This window comes from Rattus norvegicus, chromosome 1 (assembly GCF_036323735.1).
Source record: "Rattus norvegicus strain BN/NHsdMcwi chromosome 1, GRCr8, whole genome shotgun sequence".
NCBI lineage: Eukaryota > Metazoa > Chordata > Mammalia > Rodentia > Muridae > Rattus > Rattus norvegicus.
Window position 1 is genome coordinate 72,726,475 of NC_086019.1, and position 20,565 is coordinate 72,747,039.

A 20,565-nucleotide genomic window follows, 5' to 3' on the forward strand; every position below is an offset into this window, starting at 1 on the left:
AAAGTCTGTAATATTGGGTACTAGAATATCGTAACTTCCTTCTTAGGATGATTTTTTTTTTTAGAAAAATTTTACTAGCCTTTTACTCTGTGGTAGGGTCCTGACAAGTAGAACATATTAGAGAAAGGAGAGTTTTTTGATTAACAGATCTGTTAAGTCTTTGTGTCTATGAGTATCTTACTGTGTGTCTAAGTGCATGTGTCTTTGTGTGCCTCTGTGTGTATTTATTGTGTTCCTGTGTCTGTGCCTACATGCATGTATACCTGTCTATCTGTGTTGCTATGTGGATGTACATGTGTCTGTCTGTAAGATTGTCTCTCTCTGTCATTATATGTGAGCACAATTTGTCTGTTTTGATGTCTCTTTGTATCTATGTGTGTATCAAAATGCATTCCTGCACATATATCTGTGTGCCAGTATTTGTATGTTTTGTGTTCTCTGTCTGTTTGGATATGTTTTTGTGTTTATATTTACCTGTATGATTGTATGTGTGCCTGGGCATATATGTATATGTGTCTAGAAATAAGTGTATGGCTACATTATGTGTGAATCTCTGTATGTATGTAAGTCTCCCTTTATGTAGGTGTGTGTGTGTGTGTGTGTGTGTGTGTGTGTGTGTGTGTGTGTGTGTGTGTGTGTGTAGAGGCACAAATTACATATCTATGTTTGGAGTCTGCTTGTTTATCTTTGTTTGGGTTTGGTAGTTTCTTATGAGAGAATAAAAATTCTAGTAACTGTATGGTAATTTTATTCATACTTTGCATTTCATTGAAATTTTCCCCGTGGATACCTTAAATAAAGTTGCATTCAAGATGAAATCAGAATACATTTTCTGATTTCCGTAGAGGTACATGCATAGTTGAATACTACATGTCTTTCACCTGAACACATTTCTGAGGAAGCTCTCCTTCACTAATCCTGCTGAAGACAGAGTGATATTGATCCTGAACAAAAAGAAAAACAGCAGACAGAGTATGACATTTTTGACATTTAAAATTGCCCAATGTTCTGGGAGTTAAGGTAAAGACAAAAAACTTTAGCCCATAGTTTTCACATGCTCAAAAGTTTTGTTTATCTGAAACCTGATAGAGAGTGCTACAGGAAGTAGACAAGTGAGTTTGACCTAACTGTGATATTTCCATTGCACAACAATAAGCACTTTTAAATTGGTCTATTTGTGCTTTCTTGATGCTTAGTGTATAAACAGATTATCGTGTGAGGAAACCATATTAGCATCCTATATTATGCTTCTTCATATCATTTTTATTTGACATTTTTATGAATTATTTGATGATTGCACACATGTGGAAAACATTATTGTCATATCAGAACATATTTTCATTTTAAAATAAATATAAAACAGATTTACCACTGAAGTAAGCAATATATTTTTCATCCCATTTTATTACTACACAGAGCTTTCATTTCTTATATTGAAACTTTCACACAAATTTTGAAAAGACTGAGGATAATTGTACTGATAGAGTTAAGTAACACTTCACTTGAATTTTTTTATAATTTTATTTATGCCTTTTTACAAAGAAGCCTTAACATTTCTAGTCATAAATTAATAGTTTCATGATATTATTAAATATTCTATTATCATATTGTTGTTTGTTTCTTTCTTATTTAAGTTAGTATGAGTGTTTTCTGTGCATTCATATTTGTACAGCAATGGCATAGGAGGTTTTGGCATATATGATTACCAAAAGCAGTAATTATATCCCTAGGAACTTTAAAAAGCTTTGAACCAAACAGTAAGTGCTAGAAATCAAATGCAGTTCCTCTTCTTGGACAGCAATTGCTGTTGATAGTTGAGTCATCTCTCCAACATTTAAGTATGTCCTGCAAAGAAATTGCACACTAGAGAAATTATGCTTGGTGCCATTACTTCCTGCATAGTTCATTAAAACAAACTAAGCTCTGATGACTTTCCTTCCCTGTGTGGAAGGTATTAGTAGTAATAAAAAGTTGGCTTTGAGGCTATTTATGCTTGAAATATTATGAGTCCTAGGTATTATATAGGTATGAAGTTTTATGTGGATATTCATAGGGTGCTCAATTAAAACTGTACAACTACAAAGTGGGTTGGATTTTAAAGGTATTGACTTAATAATAGTCTTAAAGCTTAAGCTGAAGTAAATTCTCAGAATAATCAAATATTATAAAATTTAGAATAAATATTTCTTCTCAGAGTGATGAGGAAAATCATTGCTAGAAAAATAAGCTAAAATCGTAGCTACTGTCTATAAATTCTTTCAGAGGGGTGCAATGAAATCTCATGCCTGTTCTAACCATAATTTGCTTGAGCACTAAATATGCATTCACTGGAAGAATACACAGAATTAAAGAAAATACAACCAATGCTCTGCTTCCAGGTACACAAATTTCAATACATAACAAGCAAACATAAACGTGAAGGTATCAAATCAACCTGGCTCCAAACATTGCAGCTTGTTTCTTTGAACCATTTGTTTTGAAAAAAATTTCCAGCCTTTTACTTTGAGGTAGTTTCTGTCTTTGTTGCTGATTTGCATTTTTTGTTGTAGCAGAACGTTGTGTATTGTTTATGTATCAAGTCTGTTAGTCTATTTTTTTTTATTGGAAAATTGAGCTCATTGATGTTGAGAGATAATAGGGACCAATGATTGTTGCTTTCTGTTATTTTTACTGTTAGAGTTGGAATTACATTTGTGTTTCTCTTCTTTTAGGTTTGTTGTGAAAAGATTAATCTCTTGCTTTTTCTTGGGTGTTGTTTCCTTTCTCGTGTTGGAATCTTCTTCTATTACCTTATGTAGGACTGAATTGGTGGAATAATATTGTTTAAAATAATGTTTTAACCTTCCTTCCAGCCTAACATCTATCAGAGTTAGTGGAAAAGAAATGATGCAGGTAATGTAGACCTGCCTAGAAATCGTTTTTTAGAGTAAATCCCATCTGAGTTGACAAGAAATCAGCAGTTCAGTTCACAGGTCTGCAGAGGCAGCTGGATCAACTCACAAACACTTCCTGGATATACCAGAAGCCCAGTTCAGTACAGTCAGAACAGGCAGACCTCAGCTGAATTGCCATGAGTCAGAAAGTGTGACCAACTGTAATGCCAGGAGGTCTAAGTTGTGCCTCTTTCAGCAAAGGTGAGATCAGCCCAGATGCAAAAAGAAGAGGTGTTGCACAGCTAGCTCTAGAAGCAAGTCTAGCTCTGCCTCTGTCACTGTCTGTGGAATCCTATTCATATTCCCGCCAAACATCACATGCCCTCCACAGGTCTTATTTTCCCTGTGACTTGCTTACCTCTGCATATGTTTTACCTCAGCATGTCATGCCTCAGCATGTGAGTCTGTCTTATCTGACATCAATCTGCCAATTGTCCTGAGTCCAAAGGAAGTTGCAAGAAGGCACAGTATGGCACCAGAACTTTTTTGGTGCATTTCTCTCTGTGGGGTCCCAACAAATGGACCGCAATGTAAGACAAACCAATACATGCATGTCATTAGCAAAGAATCCTTTATCATGTGTCCTTTCACATACTTGCTTTATTAGGATCCCTTCCACCGTGTCTGCTTCACTGAATCATTCCTTTATGTGTTTGCCCCAGCAAAACATCATCCCAGACAACTGACTTGTAGTTAATCACATGTGTGGAGAGCATCAGGTTAGCCTATGCAGAAGAAGCATTATGGTTTTTCAATGTAGAATTCAATACAGAACAAAAGATGAAAAGAGAGTGTGCAAGAATCTGGAATTTTTAAAAGCAGCATATAGATCCCCATCACCAATTGCTTTGATAATACACATTTATTTTAAACTTTATGATTCTTTAGTTAACTTTAAACAATCTAACTTTTATTCAATTCAGTTTGCATCCTTTGAACTGCCATTCCACATGTGAAAGCACTCCACTTTCCAGCTCAGTACATATCACGTGCCCAATGCATCAAATGCCCAATGAACTGCATTGTTAACTGTTTTCCTCTTTACATTGTTTATAAAATTTTAGCACTAATTTATTGTATATCATGTTTCATCAATAAGATTTGGGTAGTATCTTTATAAGGCTTTCTATTGCTGTGACAGAGCAACATGACCGTAAACAAGTTGGGAAGGAAAATATTTGACATAAGCTTCCAGATTAGTGTTCATCATTGGGGACGTCAAGACAGGATAACAAGCAGGAAAGACCTGGAGTCAGGAGCTAAAGCAGAGGACACGGAGGGGTGCTCTTTACTGGCTTTTGTCACATAGTTTACTTAGCCTGCTTTTTTATAGTATCCAGGAAAATAAGCACAGAGATTGCACTACCCACAATGGGCTGGTCTCTCCTCACATTGATCACTAATAGAAAAAAAATGCTTTACAACTTGATATCACTGACCCATGTTCTTATCTGAGGCTCCTTCTTCTTTGATAACTCTGTTGTGCCAAGTTGACATACAAAACCACTCAATAGAAGTAGATATTTCAGTTTCAGATGTCTTTCTGTTCTAGCTTGCTACTCAGTTGCTGTGATTAGACACCAACCATAAGCAAAATGAATAAGAAGCTTTGGTTTGGATCATGGGTTACAGTGAAGAAAACACAAGGATTGTGGAGACTGCAACTAAAGCATAGACCCTGAAGCCCCATTGCTTACTCTCTTGCTTTGGTTTATTTCTCATTCATTCTTGCCTAGGTGAGCCTAGGCAACAGTGGGCTGTGTGCAATTACATCAAATATCAAGTAATAAAGTGTTCTATTGAGCTACTGTCATGGAAAGTATTATTTTAGTTAAAGTTCACTTGCTGTTTTTACTGTACTTTGTGTTAAGTTGAAGATGAACTAGAGAAACTTGGTTGCAAGAGCTATGCTATATGAATATAGCAAACCAAAAGTTCTTCAAAATTTCTGGGATTTAGAAAGAAACTCAAATTTATATCAATATATTTAGCATTGTAGAACTAGTGAGTGAAATGTGATTAATCAGTTGGTATATGTAAAATAAGCTTCTGGGTATCTCAACGTTCTATCATACTGTAGTAATGGAAGGGGTAGGTAAAGCTTTGTTATTGGCATGTGTCTAATTTTCCTCAATTACCGCTCTCTGAGGGAGTAATTCTGTTGATTGTGTTTATGAACTCAGAACATTCTGACAAGCAGAGCCAGTGGACTTAATTAAATTGCTTCCTAAAAATAATTTTTATTAAAGTATTTTATTTATTTGCATTCCAAACGAAGTCCCACTTCTTTCCCCCCTCCCTAGTTCTTCATCCCATTCCCCCTCTCTCACCTCTGAGAGGGTGTTCCTCCAACCCAGAGACTCACTCCCACCAGCATCCCTCTTCCCTGGGGTACCACATTTGAACAGGGCATCCTCTCCCACTGAGGCTAAACAGGCCGTCCTCTGCTCCACATGTGCCCAAGTATGCGCCTTGGTTTTTGGCTTAGTCTCTGGAATCTCTGAGGGGTCCAGTTTAGTTGATGCTGTTGTATTTCCTATGGGGTTGCAGTCCCTGTCAGTTCCTACCGTTTTTCCTGGAACTCTTCCATATTGCTCCCATACCTCAAACCAATGTTTGGCTTTAAATATCTGCATTTGTCTCAGTCAGAGCCTGGGAGAGCATTTAGAGGATAGCCATGTCAAGTTCCCGAATGCAAGCACAATATAGCATTAATATTAGTGTCAGGGTTTAGTGTGCTCACATGGGATAGATCCCAAATTGGGCTGGTGACTAATCTCAAATGACTGAGAAGCACTTCAAGAAATGTTGAACAGCCTTAGTAAGCAGGGAAATGCAAATTGAAACGACCCTGAGATTCTACCTTACACTAATCAGAATGGCTAAGATCAAAAACTCAAGCAACATCTTCTGTTCCTGGTCCAACAAAGTCATAGCCTGAAACCCGGATCTTGGAGCCCTTAGCCTGGGCGGTGTGGCGCAGGCTGGAAGGACGCCAATCCGGCCTCGGCCATGGAGGCTCCCGTGCCATCATTCATGGAAGAGGAATGGACTGAAGTGAAGAAGGACGCTTTAGAGTATTTGTGTGTTCACCTGTGTGAGAAAATCATAGCAGAGAGACATTTTGATCATCTACGAGCAAAGGAAAAAAAAAAGAAAAAGGGAGAGAAGACACAGAAGAAATTTCTTGCCGAACTTTAAGTAGAAAAAGGAAGGGTTGTTAGACTACTTGCATACTAACAGGAAAACCCCGAAGGGACTGGACACCCTTGTGGAATCCATTCACAGGGAGGAAACACAGAACTTCCTGATTCAGCAGATAACGAATGAGATGCTAAAACTGGAGCACCTCAAAGGCCTGAATCGCAGTAGCTGTGAGTCCATTGCAGCGGGAGCCACCAACAACCTCTCTAGGTCCAATTCAGATGAGAGCAATTTCTCTGAAAAAAACAAAGAGTATCCACGGTCATTACCATCCAAAAGGAGAATTCAGCACTGCTCCCTTCTCTACCGAGTCTTCACTGAATCTGCGGGTCCTGGAAGTTAGCAGGCCAAAAACCAGCAGCTTCTCTTCAGCCACTTTCCTCCGCCTGATGATCCTGCCCACCCTTTTCCCCCAGACCTGCAGTTGGAAGACAGGGGGAGTTGTGGAAAATCAAGACTCACGTGAGATGTTTCTCCCCTTATGGTCACAGTCTCTTTCACGCCAGTAACATGTCACTGCCCAGTTGTTTTAATAGTGATGCAAATGGTGTGATGAATATCATTTTGTTATAAAATAAATCACTTGATATATGTCTTTTAAATCACATGTGCACATTCTCTGCAAATAGGATTTGTTAGTGTAATGGAGCACACGATAGGAGCAGCTAGGTGGTCATGTACTTTTCAATATTGTCCTTTTTTATTATTTTTAGGTGTTTTAGTATTTTCAACTTTTTATAAGACTAATTTTATCAGAATTATTTTCAACTTGAGAAAACAACTCGTGGAGTGAGAATCCTACAGGTTTTCTGTCTGGTTGTGTTTCCCGGTGATCTGGCAGTAGTACATTTTAACAGTAAGTTGTTCTGATTTTCAGGAAAGCCAGACACAGGGAGAGCTGCAGACACACTCAAGAGAATGTCCTCTCTGTGCTTCTGAGAAGTGGTCAGGTTCTAAGGAAACACCTGATGGCAATGAGCCTTGTGACCTCAGTTGGCCAAAATTTGTTGTATACTAATCTTGCCAGTGTGATTGCCTTTGCCTTTTACAGGCCTTGTGTCCTCAGTGTTATTCTAAAGAATGTTATCCGGGTAGGGCTTTCCTTGTAATTAACTGGTAATACTTGTAACTAACTAAAATACTTGCTCTGAGCCTTTCGTTCTTTGTCGATGAACACTGCCATATGGAGTATGGATAAAGGAACTAAATAATTGACTGGAGTGTGCGGTAGACAGTTTTGTTGGAGTATTTGTGTCAAGCTGTCACCAGCTACAGCTATGTTTTTACTGTATTAAAAAATAGATAACTTTACACATTTAAAAACTGCTGATTTTTATCCTTTAAATAACAATTTTACCTATTTCTGACATCTAACTCCTATATATTTCTGTTATTTAAAAATTAAGAAATTAAAAGTTGCTATTAACAATAAAAACTTTTTAATGTAAAAAACAAACAAACAAACAAACACTCACCAGTATATGTGGCCGGGATGTGGCGAAAAAAGAAAACTCCTCCACTGTTGGTAAGATTCATACTGTTACAAACACTCTGCAAGTCTGCACAATGGAAATAGTTATACCTGAAGACCCGGCTATATTATTCCTGGGAATATTCCCATAAGATGTTCCACCATATGATAAGGACTTCACTAAGCTCATAGCAGCCTTATTTGTATAGGCAGACACTGAAATCCATGCAGATGTCGCATTGTATCCAGAAAATGTGGTATATTTACACAACGGAATAGTATATAGCTATTGAAGACAAGGACTTCATTGAATTTTGCAGACAAATAGATGGAACGAGAAAAATATCATCCTGAGTAAGGTAACCCAGATCCAAATGGACATGCATGGTATGTACTCTCTGGTAAGTGGAGATTAACCAAAAATTTCAGAATACCCATGATAAAACTCACAGACTATAGAAAACTTAACAAGAAGAAAGGCCCAAGTGTGGAGATCTGAACTCCATTTAGAAGGGGAAACAAAATAATCATGGAATACAGAGGGAGGGAGGAGCCTAGGTGGAAGAGGGTAAAAATGGGAAGGATTAAGTATTTGTGGAGACAGGAGAGAAGCCCAGAGTACCAGGAGAATTAATGCACATATGCAGCAGTAGAAGGTTGAGGTGGGGGTAACCTCTAGAATGTCCCAGAGACCTAGTATATGGGAGACTACCAGGACTAGATGGGAATGACATGAGCTGAAATGTCCAACTGTGATGAGATGAAAGCTAAAGAGGTCATCTGTAGATGGACATGGTTCCCAGCTGAGGAAGGAGGCCACCCACCTATCTTCAAATTTTTAAACCCAGAATTGTTCCAGTCTAATGTAAATGCAGGAGAGAAAATGTAGCAGAGACTAAAAACAAAATTTCTAATGAGACAAGTGAGTTTGTTGCTGTGCTAAATCCTCCACATTCATCATTCTTTCCTCCCACAACGAGAAGCTGATGAGGTCTAAGTAAACAACTGCACAACAAAAACATATCACTTTCCTAAGTAAGTCTTTAAAGGCAAATGATCACTCATAACGTTATTTTTAGTAATACCTCATGCATTAACATACATATTTTCCTCATTGAAAATTCATGGCAAATGTGTTTCCTCAAATAAAGAGTATTAGTAACCAAACTACAATTTAAGAGAACCCTAAGGATGCAGTTTTTAACGATGAAGACTGAAGACTTCATGCATCATATAGACACTACTATTTCAAAAGTTATTGGGATTTGAAATCTAGGAAGGTATGGGTAATTGTTGACTTATTATGTAGGAAATATGAGGATTTCTATATTTAATGTATTTATATATAGGACCGAGTTTACTGTGTCACGGGGTAATAGGTTAAAATGCTGTTTACTGAAGGCAGTTCGCTACAATTATTCAAATTCTGTTGTCATTTACACAGCACATATTACTCAAAAGGCTATTTGTTTAGGGTTGGTTACATATAAATGGCAAACAGATAGATCTTCACTTCTTTAGCTTGTAATCACAATGACATTTATGGCACATAAGGTTTTTCAGCAGTTAACTCATTTGACACTAAAGTTAATGAACTTAGTCCATGCCCAGGACCCATGCATCCTGCTCCTAGGAGCTGTCTTCTTACCTTCATGCATTTCCACATAACACAAACTCAAAGGTTTTTAAAATGTCATGAAAATTATATTAATGTAAAAGAAATAAGTCCTACTAAGACCATTAAAAATGTAACAAAAATTTTAGTATTTTAATTATGGGTATGTGAAGTGAAAACTTAGGGGTTCTTTGGAAAGTCAGTTGTCTGGGATGATGTTTTGCTGGGGCAAACACATAAAGGAATGATTCAGTGAAGCAGACACACTGGAAAGGATCCTACTAAAGCAAGTATGTGAAAGGACACGTGATAAAGGATTCTTTGCTAATGACATGCATGTATTGGTTTGTCTTACATTGCGGTCCATTTGTTGGGACCCCACTGAGAGAAATGCACCAAAAAAGTTCTGGTGCCATACTGTGCCTTCTTGCAACTTCCTTTGGACTCAGGACAATTGGCAGATTGATGTCAGATAAGACAGACTCACATGCTGAAGCATGACATGCTGAGGTAAAACATATGCAGAGGTAAGTAAGTCACAGGGAAAAGTAAGACCTGTGGAGGGCATGTGATGTTTGGCGGGAATATGAATAGGACTCCACAGACAGTGACAGAGGCAGAGCTAGACATGCCTCTAGAGCTAGCTGTGCAACACCTCTTCTTTTTGCATCTGGGCTGATCTTACCTTTGCTGAAAGAGGCACAACTTAGACCTCCTGGCATTACAGTTGGTCACACTTTCTGACTCATGGCAATTCAGCTGAGGTCTGCCTGTTCTGACTGTACTGAACTGGGCTTCTGGTATATCCAGGAAGTGTTTGTGAGTTGATCCAGCTGCCTCTGCAGACCTGTGAACTGAACTGCTGATTTCTTGTCAACTCAGATGGGATTTACTCTAAAAAACGATTTCTAGAGAGGTCTACTTTACCTGTATCATTTCTTTTCCACTAACTCTGATAGACGTTAGGCTGGAGGGAAGGTTAAAACATTATTTTAAACAATATTATTCCACCAATTCAGTCCTACACAAGGTAATAGAAGAAGATTCCAACACGAGAAAGGAAACTACACCCAAGAAAAAGCAAGAGATTAATCTTTTCACAACAAACCCAAAAGAAGAGAAACACAAATATAATTCCAACTCTAACAATGAAAATAACAGAAAGCAACAATCATTGGTTCCTATTATCTCTCAACATCAATGAGCTCAATTTTCCAATAAAAAGACATAGACTAACAGACTTGATACATAAACAATACACAACATTTTGCGGCAACAAAAAAATGCAAATCAGCAACAAAGACAGAAACTACCTCAAAGTAAAAGGCTGTAAAATGTCTTTCCAAACAAATGGTCATAAGACACAAGCTGGAGCAGCTATTCTAATGTCCATTAAAATAGACTGTCAACCAACAGTTATCAAAAAGGGGTAGTGGGGGAGAACAAAATATATCCATCAAAGGAAAAATTCACCAACACGAATTCTCAATTCTGAGCATATATGCATTCAATGAAAGAGCATCCAGATTTGTAAAAGAAATGTTACTGAAGCTCAAAAGACACAGTGAACCTCATAATAATAGTAGGAGATTTCAACACCAAACTCTCAAAAATGGACAGATCAGGGCTACAGAAATTAAACAGACATACAATGAAACTTAAAAAAAATGTGAACCAAATATATTTAACAGATATCTGAAGAACATTTCAACCTAAAACACAAGAATATACCTTCTTCTCAGCACCTCGTGGTGCTGTGGTGCCTTCTCAAAAATCGACCATATAATCAGACACAAAACAAACCTCAACAGACACAAGAACATTGAATTAATCCCATGTATTGTATTGGAACACCACTGACTAAGGCTACACTTCAATAACAACAAAAACAACAGAAAGCACACATGCACATGGAAGCTGAACCACTATCTACTCAATGATAACGATCTTCTCACTAGAAGCCTTTAACAAAATACAATATCCATTCATGTTAAAAGTATTGGAGAGAGCAGGAAATCAAGGTCTATATCTAAACTTATTGAAAGCAATGTACAGAAAGCTAATAGCCAACATCAAACATAATGGAGATAAACTCATAGCAATCCCACTAAAATAAGGGACAAAACAAGGGTGCCCACTCTCTCCCTACATATTCAATATAGTACTTGAAGTTCTAGCCAGAGTAATTAAACAACAAAAGGAGATCAAAGGAACACAAATTAGGAAGGGAGAAGTCAAGATATCACTATTTGCAGATGATATGATAGTATACACAAAAAAATCTACCAGAGAATATACCTTCTCAGCTCCTCATGAAACATTCTTCAAAACTGACAATATATATAATCAGGCAGAAAAGAAGACTCAACAGATTAAAAAAAAAGATTGAAATAACACCTTGTATTCTGTCAGATCATCAAGGATTAAAGTTGGACTTCAACAACAGAAACAACAGAAAGCCCAAATATTCATGAAAAATAAACAACTATGTACTCAATGATCACTTGCTCAGGGATGAATAAGAAAGAGAGAAAGGGAAAGACAGAGGGACAGAGAGATAGAGAGAGACAGAGAGATAGAGATAAACAATCTAGAATTCAATGAAAATGAAGGCACAAGATAAATAAATTTACAAAACACAGTGAAAGCAATGCAAAGAGGAAAATTTATAGCATTAAGTGCCTTCATGAAGCAGTTTGCAACCCCATAGGAAGAGTAACAATGTCAACTAACCAGACCACTCCAGGGACTAAACCACCAACCAAAAAGTACATGGAGAGACCCATGGCTCCAGCTGCATATGTAGGATGGCATTGTCTGGCATCAATAAGAGAGAAAAGCCCTTGGTCCTGTGAAGACTCAGTTTCCCAGTGAAGGGGAATAACAGGGTGTTGAAATGGGAGTAGGTGAGTGGGAGTGGGAGCATCTTCATAGAAGAAGGAGAATAGGGCATGGGACGGGGGGGGAGGGGATAACATTTGAAATGTAAATACATAGAATATCCAATAAAAAGATTTAAAAAGGAGAAAATTAAAAAAAGAATTTGGGGAAATATACTAGCAACTTAACAGCACACCTGAAAGTCCTAGAATAGAAACAAGCAAGCACACCCAAGAGAAGTAGAGGACAGGAAATTGTCAAATTCAGGGCTGAAATCAAGCAATTAGAAACAAGGAGAATAATAGAATAAACAAAATCAAAAGCTGGTTCTTTGAGAAAATCAACAAGATTGATAAACCCTTAGCCAAACTAACTAAAAGGCACAAAGGCAGTATCCAAATCAACAAAATAAGAAATGAAAAGTCAGACAAGAAAAATTAAGGAAATTTTAAAATCATTAGTTCTTACTTCAAAAACCTTTACTCGACAAAACTGAAATAGCTAAGTGAAATGAATGATTTTCTAGACAGATGCCACTTACTAAAGGTAAGTCACAATCAGGTAAACTATCTCAACAGATCTATAACCCTTAAAGAAACAAAAGCAGTCATTAAAAACCTCACAATCAGAAAAACCCAGGTACAGATGATTTTAAAATTCTACCAGACCTTCAAAGAAGAGCTAATACCAATATTCCTCCAACACTTCCACTAAATAGAAACAGAAGAAAGACTACTAAACTCATTCTATGAAACCACAGTTACCCTGATACCTAAACTACACAAAGACTCAAAAAGAAGAAGAAGAAGGAGGAGGAGGAGGAGGAGGAGGAGGAGGAGGAGGAGGAGGAGGAGGAGGAGGAGGAGGAGGAGGAGGAGGAAGGGGAGGAGGAGGAGGAGGAGGAGGAGGAGGAGGAGGAGGAGGAGGAGGAGGAGGAGGAGAAGAGAAAACCAGACTAATTCTGCTAGTGAACATTGATTCAAAAATATTCAAAAAGTTCTTGGTAACCAGATCCAAGAACACATTAAAAACAGCATCTAACACAATCAAGTAGGCTTCATACCAGGGATGCAGGGATGGTTCAATGTAGGAAAATGAATCAACATAACCTACTATATAAATAAACTGAAAGACAAAAATCACATGATCATCTCATTACATGCTCTAAAAGCCTTTAACAAACTCCAACACACCTTTATGTTAAAAGGCTTGAAAAGATCAGGGATTCAAGGTACATACATAAACATGATAAAAGCAATATAATGTAAGTAAATAGCCAATATTATTTTAGAGAGAAAATTGAAGTAACCCCACTAAAATCATGGATAAGGCAAGGATGCCCTCTGTCTGTCTATTCAATATAGTACATGAAGTTCTAGCTAGAGCAATAATACAACAAAACAAGGTTATGGGGATAAAATTGGAAAGGAAGAAGTCAAGGTATGACTATTTGTGGATGATATGATATCATTAAAACTGGATTCAATAGAAAAAGAAAGGAGGAAATAACCTTGAACACATTGGTACAGTAAACAATTTCCTGAACAGAACATTAATAGCTTAAGTTCTGAGATCAGCAATTAATAAATGGCAACTCATGAAACTGAAAAGCTTCTTGAGGCAAAGAACACTGGCATTCTACAGATTGGGAAAAGATCTTCACTAACTCTCCATCCCACAGAGGACTAATATCCAAAATTATTTTTTAAAAACTCAAGGATTTAGATACCAACAACCCATATAACCAATATACCCAATTAAAAATGGGTGCAAACCAGAAAACCCTCCAACAAATCAAAAAACTTAATTAAAAGAATAGGTCAGAGAATTAAACAGTGAATTCTCAACAGAGGGCTATGCAATGGTCAAGAAACACTTAAAGAAGTGTTCAACATCTTTAGTCATCAGAGAAATACAAATCAAAATAGCCCCAAGAGTCCACCTTAGTTATCCTTAGTGACCTAACCCAGATCCCAAAGGACATGCGTGGTATGTACACACTAAGTGAATATTAGCTGAGATGACTAATTGTGGGCAGTTGGAACCTGAAGAGGCCACCTCCTGTAGCCAGGAAGAAGCCTTAGTGTAGGGATAAGGACACCAATCCACCCAAAAAATTTTAACTGAAAATTTATCCTGTCTAAAAGAAATTCTGAGACAAAAATGGAGCAAAGACTGAAGCAATGGCCAACCAATAGCTGGCCCAACTTGAGACACATTCCATTGGCAAGCACCAATCCCTCAAGCTATTAATCATACTCTTGTTATTCTAACGAAGAGGAGCCTAGCATAACTGTCCTCTGAGATGCTCTATCCAGCAGCTGACTGAAACAGGTGCAGGTACCTATTGCCAAACATTGAACAAGAGTTGGGCCAGTTATTCATTAGGGGAACAATTGAAGGCCCTGAAGGGGATTTAAACTCTATAGGAAGATAACGGTGTCAACTTACCTAGACCCCTGAGAGCCCTCAGAGACAGAGCCACCAACCAAAGAGCATATACAAGATGGGCAGAGGCCCCTTGCACATATAAAGCAGAGGGCTGCCTCATCTGAGCTCAGTCGGAGAGGATGCACCTGAGTCTACAGAGACTTGATGTGCCAAGGTGGAGTGATGCACAGGGAGCCCCCACCCTTTCAGAGGCAAATTGGGGAGATCTAGAGAGAGACAAGGAAGGTGAGTAGAGTTTGGAATTTTAATTAATTAATCAACGCAGTAGTATAATGTAATAGGAAATGAGAAACATCTAAAAGTTCATGGGAAAACAATATTTGCTAAAAATAAAGATATCATGTATGCAAAGTATAAGAATATTAGGACTGGGGGCTGAACAGATGGCTCAGTGTTTTAGAGCACTGACTGTTTTTCCAAAGGTCCTGAGTTCAATTCCCACATGGTGCCTCTCAATCCTCACACAGTCATCTATAATGGGATCTGATGCCCTCATCTGGTAGTTCTGCAGACAACTACAGTGTATTCATATATAGAAATAAACAAAAATTTATTTAATAAAGAATATTAGGACTGATTATGTGTTGGGTATTTTATATATAATAAATAATATACAATATATAGTATATACAATGAGTGTATATATGTAAATGTATATATTTATATATTTTAAATAGTGTAAATAGATAAAAAAGAATTGGAATCTTAATCAGGGTTACTACTGCTGCGATGAAATTCAATGGCCAAATTGTAATGAGAAGGAAAGTGTTTATTTGGCTTATCATCATCCCTGTTCCTCATTGAAGAAGTCAAGACAAGAACTCAAGCAAGGCAGAAAGTTGGAAGCAGAAGTTAATTCAGAGGCCATGGAAATGTGCTGCTTAATGGCCTGCTTCTCCTGGCTTACTCATCTTTCATTCTTATAGAACCCAGTACCATATGCCATGGAGTGTACCCACCCACAATGTAAGAAGATACTGTACAGCTCAGTCTTAAGGAGGCATTTTCTCATTTGCAGTTATCCATTCAACCACCCTAACTTGTGTGAGGTTGACATGAAACCTGACAGTACAATTGTAATACATGATTACATTTTTGTATTTATGTTTATGCAAGGAGGCTGCGTGTGGTGTTCTATGCCTGGAATCATCGTACTTGGCAAGAAGTGGAAGCATGAGTTTTAAGATCCATTTTCAGCTACACTGTGAGTAAAGGCTGTACTACCTCAGTTCTTGGGAAGTGAATCTATATTTGCAGAAAAAACAAAAGAGATCTGATGAAGACTTTTGTGATCTGATATAACTTTTTTGAAGCCAAAACATTATGAATATATAAGCCATTTCTTGAAAATTGTCCTTTGAATTTTCATATTAGAATAATTTACATATGAAAATATTACTTGTCCTGCTATTACATTCATCCTTAATAAAGAAAGGTCCATGTACATCTGTGACATGAAAATTCAAGGAACCACAACCATGTTTTTCCCGGACAGGACAGAAATTCTTTTTTTTAAAATCTTTATTAACTTGAGTATTTTTCATTTACATTTCGATTTTTATTCCCCTTCCTGGTTTCTGGGCCAACATCCCCCTAACCCTTGCCACTCTCCTTCTATATGGGCTTCCCCTCCCCATCCTCCCTCCATTACCACCCTCCCCCCAACAATCACGTTCACTGGGGGTTCAAGGACAGAAATTCTTACTTGCAGTTGGGTTGGTAGCAAGATTTTGAGGCTAATTCACACACCAGTTGATGAATGAGGAGAATTTGCCTGCAGCCCAAATTAGTTCTCTACAGACAGAAGTATGTCTTCATTCAATGTCTCAAGTGGCTAAGTCTAAGGGGCACAGAAAGAACCTTTGCTTCATGCAATACAGTTGTATTATGCAATAAAGTTGTTCTTCACTTGAATTCTAAGTATTCTCCTGGGTTTGTTTCCAACTCATCGTTCCAGTTTCTCTCCCTTTGTGTAATCTTACTGTGAATCATGCTAATTCAGTTTTGCTAACATAGATATCTGGTTACCCTCAAAGTTGACATTGTTCTCATCCTGAGGGCATCTGATTTCCCCAACCAATTATAAACAAAGACCATGTTAACTCAGTGCTAACAGGGCCTCCTATTCCTTCTGTGTCAGTCATTTTCTATATCTGACCCATCATCCAAAAACCTGCCCTTTCAGTCTGATCTAGTTCACTCAGAGTTGTACACGTTATTTATTCAGGGAGAACTACCCTGAAATGTGTTCAATATCTGTAATAAAATTTCTCTTTGACAGTCTTTATCACTTCCTAGGAAAAGAAATGATTGCCACTGAGAATTTCTACATCACCTACTAGGAGTTTAAGATCAGAACCTCTGTACACAATGGTTATAATACACAAATGTATTTAGAAAAATGTCCGAAGAGAGGTGGGTGTGGTGTAAATGTCAAAGAAAAAAAAGATGTAAAAATTCAAGAGATACATGTCTTCAATCATGTCAAATTGATCCAGTTTACAAACCTTTCATCCCTACTGTGTAATATTAGCAGCTACAAAATACAGCACCAGTCACCCTCTATGAAATGTTGACATGACAGGGATTACCTGTCAATTTCTTAGAAATGTTGGCAACTAGTACAGCACCACCACCACCATCATTATTACATTATTGTGACATTATTTATTATTGTTGTCCATTGGAAAGGGTACTCCTCTGACACCTATTCCTAAGTAATTCTACTCACTGCAAAAACCTCAGTCATTCTCTTTTTCATGGCTCTGCATTACTGGTCCTCAGTGCAACTGATAAACACAGGTTTAAAAAATCAGGTATGAGGTCATCTGAGTCTCAGATATAATCACATCCCCATACATTAAGACTCCTTGGAGGAAGAAATATTGGACATAATTGGTCCCAGACCACCATCAAAAAGCTATTTGTATGAACATCATTAGAGGTGTTATTAGTGGTGTGTGTCAGAAGATCCACAGTTAAATGTGAAGTTAAGGTTCTTGAAAAACCCATGACAATCAGGACTCATGTGTACATTCTCTATATAAAGTCTAGGCAATCTCATTTGTAGAGTATAAATAGAAAATAAGCAGTGGAACCAATGCTACACAAATCACAGATACAGATACTCAAGCATGGTCTGTGCTCCCCATTGAGTAGAGAAGCAAAAACCAGGAAAAATCTAGAAATTCTGTGATTCATGCTGAATCCATTAACATTTAGTCCATTATTAACAATGAAAACTACTAAGTTATAAAATATGACTTCTTTCCCTGACCCTTAGTTCCTACAGATCAATACCCTTCATGGTTCATTCATCTACATCATTGATTTCTTCATCTTAAGAGCCGGGATGGAGAAGCATCACTATGTTTAATACTTAGAACACAATGGTAGCTGGAAATATCCCTTGTTTAATATGTGAATTCTTACTCTATTTCACAATAGATTTTCTCCTTTCTTCAATTTCATTATAGGTGGATCCAGTGCAAATCTTATGCATGCATTCACAGCTGTTGTCACATTCATGTATTCAATGGCTCACTTCACCACTGCAGATGCCCACTCTTTATGACAGTCTTTCTAACAAACAGTGCTGGTGAAACTGACTAGCTGGGCCAGGAATGATAGCATGCACCTTTAGTTGCAACATTCAGGAGGCACACACACATGGATTTCTGTGATTTGGAGACCATCCTGATCTACACAGGGAGTTCCAGGACAGCCAGGCTGAACAGTGAGTCCTTGTCTCAAAGAGGATCTGGAAGCTAGAGAGATTATCAGAGGTTAAGAGCATTTGTTTTTCTTGAAAAACACCCAAATTTGATTTAACTAGAGTGACTCACAACCAATTCCAAAGGATCAGACTCACTCTTGTGTATTCTGTGGGCACCAGACACTGGTATGTTTCATATACATATATACAAGCAAAACTTCCATACACAAAAAATAAAATTAATAAATCTAAAAATAATATCAGGTAGCTGTACATATTAGAATTGAATTATATGCTTATGCATTCCAAAGACACCAGAATATTTTGCTGAAAGTCTGACAATCAAACTGCTAAAGGAAAGCATAGGTGATTAGAGAGATAGCTCAGGATTTGGGATCAGTGTTTGCTCTTACAAATAACTAGATTTAGCTCTGAGCACCCATATGGTGGTTTACAGTCATCTATTACCTCAATCCCAGGGGAACTTATGCTTTGTTATGAGCTTCATGAGACTGTTATGGAGGAGTGGGTATGAAATAGAATGTCCCACGAGTGTATATTAGGAGAGGTGCTTTAGGTCTAATTCACACAGATTTGTGTGAGGATAAAATTCCAGTTGCCTTGGTCTGCAAGTGGATTTATAGCTGAGGCTCTTGGGCAGGTTTCAGTGGGTGAAATGGGGAAGAAGAAAACATGACAGGAAAGACTTGGCTCCCTAAGAAAGCTTTATTCTCACACCTCTCCTGACCCTGTGCTGAATCATGAGCACTTGCGGAGCACTATATCTGGACCATGTTCCTCATACTGCTCACGCAGGACCCAGCGGGTCTGGAAGGCACACAATGAGGCCAGAATAGACCCCCCAATCCACACTGAGAGGTTCCTATTGGCCTGGGCTACCACAACCACGTGAGCTTCTGGGCCAAGACGGCGCAGCAGCTCAGTTTTGAAGCGACCTTCAAAACCAGTAAACAAAGAGGAGCCACCACACAACAATACATTTTGTTCCATGTCTGCCCGCAGTTCCTGGGGAACAGTGGAGAGACTATGTTCTACCATGCTGGGAAGGCCCAGAGATGAAGGTCCTGAGGTATCCGGAGGATGGAATAGCAACTCAGGACACTGAAAGAGCTCCTTTCCCACTGTGATCATCTGTCCATCTGGCAGCTTCAGGCACCGCCGGAATTTTTCATCAGGGCGCCCTTGCTCCTTTTGGAAATCTAAGGCCACATAGCAATATTGCTGCTTGATGTTCTCCATGGTATCCATGTCTTCCTTCTTCACTGCGAAGCTAGACCTCAAGATTTTCTCTGCCAAGAATTTCGTCAAGTAGTGGCCAGCCAGGTCCATTCGCTGGATGCCACTGGGTAAATTGTAGCCTTGAAAGACGGGCACTGTGTAGCTGACTCCATGACCAGTGTCTACGACCAATCCATTTACACGCCCATTGGCATAGACTGACAGCACGGATTGGGATGCCACATATATAGCAGGAGAGTGCAGAGACTCGAAGGCCACTTCCACAAGCTTCTCCCTGTTGCTGGCAGGGTTGAAAGGCGGATCTGTGAATAGTAGAGGATGGTCCTGGGTATCCAGTCTGAGGTCATTCTCCAGGATGTGGCGCCAGATGAATTCAGCTGCCTCCCAGTCCACCACAATACCATTACGAACTGGATGCATCAAAGTTAACTCTGGACGAGCGTGGGCTGCCTCACCTATAAACATTTCCATTTTGGGCTGTTCCATGGTGGTTCGTCTCTTAGGCTGGCAGCCCACAATGTTACGCACAATGTAGGTTGGACGTGTCTGTCCTGCAAATCCCATCTTACATATTCCAGTACCCATGTCGATGACCACGCCACTCATCTTTGTTGTTCCCTTGTTACCAAACACACCACATGGTTCTTGTAGCGGACTCTTGTATACAGGAGTAGAGCGAGGGTTCAGATCAAGTGACCTGTGGGGCTCCCAACGTTTTGGACCATTTACATCCATATTTGCTAGTGGCTTCTGAGAGACTGATTGATAAAGTTGACAACTTTACTCAGGGATGCAGGAAAAAGAGAGTCAGCCAAGAGCAGGAGGCACAAATTGAAGGCAGGTACACTATATCTATGAGATCACTTTGCCTGCCTTGGTTTCACAATGCTAGGAAAGGGTGTGGCCAGAAAAGGTGGACACAGCCTCAGGGTTTACAGTTACCACAGTCAAAATGGAGAGGAAGGTCTGGCTTCTACACAACTCTTTGATTCCACATCCTCTCTTTCACAATTGATAACTACCACCCAGCATAAAC

At 38.5% G+C, this 20,565-nt stretch overlaps 1 protein-coding gene and 1 pseudogene across 1 annotated transcript; one reads left to right on the top strand and one right to left on the bottom strand.

Annotated features, from left to right (window-relative positions):
* Positions 1-5,945: 5,945 nt before the first annotated feature.
* Bcl10-ps1 (BCL10, immune signaling adaptor, pseudogene 1) lies at positions 5,946-6,646 on the top strand (annotated as a pseudogene).
* A 12,335-nt stretch (positions 6,647-18,981) lies between these two features.
* On the bottom strand, positions 18,982-20,319 carry Actl9b (actin-like 9b). Its single transcript, NM_001013893.1, has one exon. The coding sequence runs from the start codon at positions 20,262-20,264 to the stop codon at positions 19,029-19,031; it is 1,236 nt and encodes a 411-aa protein (NP_001013915.1). The 5' UTR covers positions 20,265-20,319; the 3' UTR covers positions 18,982-19,028.
* Positions 20,320-20,565: the final 246 nt, after the last annotated feature.